Genomic DNA, 3936 nt, shown 5'->3' with positions numbered 1-3936 from the left:
TCTTTTTGTGAGGATTAGAGTCAAAATCTTGTTTTTAATCAGCAAATCTTTAGGTGTGTAGATGTTCTGCAAAGGTAAAATCGTTTATTTAGCATCAGAAGTGTAAAGCAGTACAAATTCATGGTTTTGTAGGATTTTACTCAGTAAAGCAGGGCCAAAATCCAAACACACCTTAGGTCCCGGGCCGAACAGGATAAACATTAAATGAACACTCTAAAACTACATTTTTAAAACTTTAAAACCGTAACTTTTTAACATAATTATGAACTAGATATATAGCATTACCTGTGATAATGCTAGTGTGAATGCTGTAAGCTGAATTTGACCGCTGAAGATGCTAGTGCTGCTAGCTGAAGATGCTAAAATTGATAGTTGAAAACGCTGAAGCTGATAGCCAGTTAAAATATTAGCTAAATGCCAAATTAGCCTAAAAAACAAAACAAAATAAAAAAAACACAAAACTTGGGTTTGCCAAAACAGCTAGCATGTAGCCAAAATATTAGCTAAACTCCAAAACAGCCTAAAAAAATCTTAGTAAATGCCAATATAGTCCAAATATACATTTTTAAAACTTAAAAAGTATAACTTTTAAGCATAATTATAAATAATAAAAACACAGGGGTATTATTCCAGAATAAATCAACTTAAACCTTAAATAACTTTCTATATTTCTCTCTCCATAAAATTGTATTTTGTCGAAATTATACAAGTTAGAAATGAGGAGAAGATAACATTGGTTCATTAATAACAATAAAATAAAATGACCATGACTTTGACACTTGGAGTGAAGGTTCAGTGAGTCTGGTATCAGACCAAACTATAAGGTGACTGTTCTGAGGCTTAAAAAGATTAAAGTGTCACACACTGAATCTATTTTCTGCTGGCGGTCTCTCAGTTACTTTGCCAAAACTCCTGTTGGGCTTTCTACTCAAACACTGTCATCTCATCTTTATCATTTTGACAAGTGTGTTTTGGCCAAGAGTTCTGGACAGAAAGTAGAGATGTTTAGCTTTTGGTTTCATTCTAAGGACTAAATTAAAGCTCAGGTTTTTTCGCAGATACCACCTTGTTTTTAACAGTACTTTTTGAAGCCTGCTGTCAACGCCCCCCTTTAACATATCAGACAATATGTCACTCAGACAAAAAGTCCCCCCCTTTTTCTGTCTCCAGTATTCCACTTCTATTAGTATGGTGGTGAAAGTGGTTTCAAAATAATACAGCAGTCATGCAACAGATTTCTGAGACAGTAATATTGTAAGGTATTATTTTTAAATCATAATATGTATTGTGTCAAAGCTTGGAGTAAACAAATGCAAAACTATTGTTTTTAACCCTGTGACATCTATCAATACAAATATACTGTATATCAAACCACTTCTCCAAACTATATTGTACTTTAGCATTTACTTGAAAGCAAAAACACAAGTCAATTGTTTTTTCATTGCTGGAAATACATTCAGGCAGAGTTGTAGTAATGTTGGATTCTTAGCAAATAAAATGACAGCTTGTCACACAAATTTCTACCTCAGGTTTGAAGAAAAACTGGTAAAAATACAGGCTGGGTCAGAGAGCTTACCTGTGGGAGCTGCAGTCAGCCTAAGATGACTGACAGCCTCTGATGTGACCAGTGGCTCTGACCTCAGTCAGCGCTCTCAGCCGTGCTGCAGGACACGGCACAGCTTGATCTGGGCTTTCGTCTGACATTACTCCTCCCATCTGTCCTCCGGCAGTAATCTGCTGGTCAGCATGGGGGTCACTGCCTCTGATAGTACACAGACACTACCTGACTAAACATTCTTCTTATTCCCTTCTTATTCGTTGACCCCCACCCCCCACATCACAATACTCCATCCCATTAATATGGAGGGTTTTTGTAAACAAAGCAGAAATTCAAACTTCATCAGATTGTTTTTTATTTCCAGTGAAGGACTTTACATTGGGACATTTGAAACTGAACAGTTATGGATTCTGTTGATAGTGCATATGTGTGCCTGGCTTCGGTTTAATCATCTGGACATTAAAAAGTTCAAAAGATTTTCCAGATTTCTTCTGTTTGTGTCGACTGAGCGGTGCTCTTGTTATTTCGTCTTGCTTAGTGACCCAAGTTTTAAGGACCTTTTGATAATTAAAAGGATATTTTTGATCAAAATGAATTTAATCAAAAAGATTGTGGTCGGGGGTGGGGGGGGGGCTCTCCTGGTCCCCTTGATGTTTTCTTTGACTGCTCTGTAAAACTGGACCTGAAGCAGAAAGGCTTTCCAGAACTTTGAACCCCAAACTGGTTCAGTGTCAGACTTAGAACCACTGTGACTTCCGATGATGAAACAGTCCCAGGCGTCACACGATGAGCATTTCCAGAGGAGGTTTGAGCTTTGCTTGGTTCTTGGACCGTTCAGTTGAGGGCAGATCAGTCAGGGTTAGGAGACTGCAGCACAGAGGCCCAGTTCTGGTCCGACGGCAGCTCTGGCATCACCCAGTTGTAAGGGAGCGAGGAACCTTTGTGATTATCTGCTGACACCAGAAACAGGTCCCACTGGCTCCTGAAAGACATTGATCACCTTCAGTACTGACTGTCCCCGGCAGTAGAATTGCAGCTGAAACCAGAGTCTACAAGACTTTACGAATCCACTTCAAATCACCATTACAAAGAAAAGTTCATTCTGTAATCTAACTTCCATTTAAACCCTGAACAATGCAAACTGATTCATCACCGAGTGCAAAAGCATCCAAATGTTTAGAAAATGTATCACTAAAATTCTTCTTCAGGTTAAAACAAGTAACCAGGGACCTGTTCACATAGAATTTTAGACAGTTTAATGCTTGACTTGTATTTTGGACCTTAAAGGATCCTCTACTCCTCAGTGAATGTCCAGAAAGTGAAGAAATTCACAAAGTCAAATGGAAACACAATCAACAACAACCAACGTCTGAAACAAAACACCCCGAAAGATTTCTGAATACTAAAGAACAGGACTCAAGAACTAAAAGTTAGAGGTTAGACTGACCGGATGTGTAGGAGAGCCTGGAAGGAGCACTCTGCCTGGCTGTGTAGCTCCCTGAAGGGCTGCAAGACGCCATCTGCTGGAGGCTCGTCTGCAAAACAGACAAATGAAGGCGAGGAAGGGAGGGGTTTATAGTGGGTATATATAGTGCGTTCTAAATCTGCATCTTGGATGCAACTATTACATGTTACTAACATGAATTTCCATCAGCTTTTGAGCTGGTAGCATGTAAATACATGCGACGAACATCAGTCTTAGCAAGTTACCTTCAAATGAGGGACAACACAATTTAAATCCTTTTTACATTTTTATTTTGGAGTATTTTGCTAGAAAAACGAACAATGTGCCGAACATGATTTATAGTGACTCTTGGTAGCTTTAAATGACATCCTGTAAACTCCACGTTTCCATGGAAACAATGGTCCACTGCCCCAACCGGGAATGACTGAGCAGTCACGTACCAAATTGAGTGCCCTAGAAATTTCAAAGAATCCTCTGCAGAAAACCAGATTGCATCGATGCTCACAATTGGGGTTGCCACGCTTAGTCGACTAAAAGACAATTAAAATAGTCTGCGAATAATTTAATATATGGTAAATGGGGTATACTTGCATAGCGCTTTCTACCCTCCTTTGAGGGCCCGAAGCGCTTCACATTCACCCATTCACACACCGGTGGTGGCTCCGCTGCCGAACACTGGCGCCAACCTCCCACCATGCCCAAGGACACTTCGACACATGGGCAGGCAAGGCGGGCATCAAACTCGCAATCTTCCGATCAGGTGTCGACCACCCTACCGCTGCGCCACGGCCGACTAATTTAATAGTTGATTAGTCGTTACTTTATGGAGTCCGAATGTAGTAAAGTTGAACAAAGCTATGGGCTGCCAGTACTAAAAAAATAGCTTTTTTACATTTGAGTCGGTGAGACCAAA

At 39.9% G+C, this 3936-nt stretch overlaps 1 protein-coding gene across 1 annotated transcript in view; it reads right to left on the bottom strand.

Annotated features, from left to right (window-relative positions):
* Positions 1 to 1896: 1896 nt before the first annotated feature.
* pdcd7 (programmed cell death 7) overlaps positions 1897 to 3936 on the bottom strand; it is a 10138-nt gene continuing 8098 nt past the window's right edge. The window contains exons 4-5 of the mRNA XM_024263569.2: positions 3006 to 3093; positions 1897 to 2540 (exon numbers count right to left, since the gene is read on the bottom strand). Coding sequence (XP_024119337.1) covers positions 2408 to 2540; positions 3006 to 3093 — 221 coding nt within the window. The 3' untranslated portion in view covers positions 1897 to 2407. The remainder of the gene's footprint in view (positions 2541 to 3005; positions 3094 to 3936) is intronic.

Source organism: Oryzias melastigma, unplaced genomic scaffold (assembly GCF_002922805.2).
Source record: "Oryzias melastigma strain HK-1 unplaced genomic scaffold, ASM292280v2 sc00380, whole genome shotgun sequence".
Classification (NCBI taxonomy): domain Eukaryota; kingdom Metazoa; phylum Chordata; class Actinopteri; order Beloniformes; family Adrianichthyidae; genus Oryzias; species Oryzias melastigma.
Note: the sequence above shows the minus strand (reverse complement) of the source record. Positions and strands in the feature narration are given on the sequence as shown.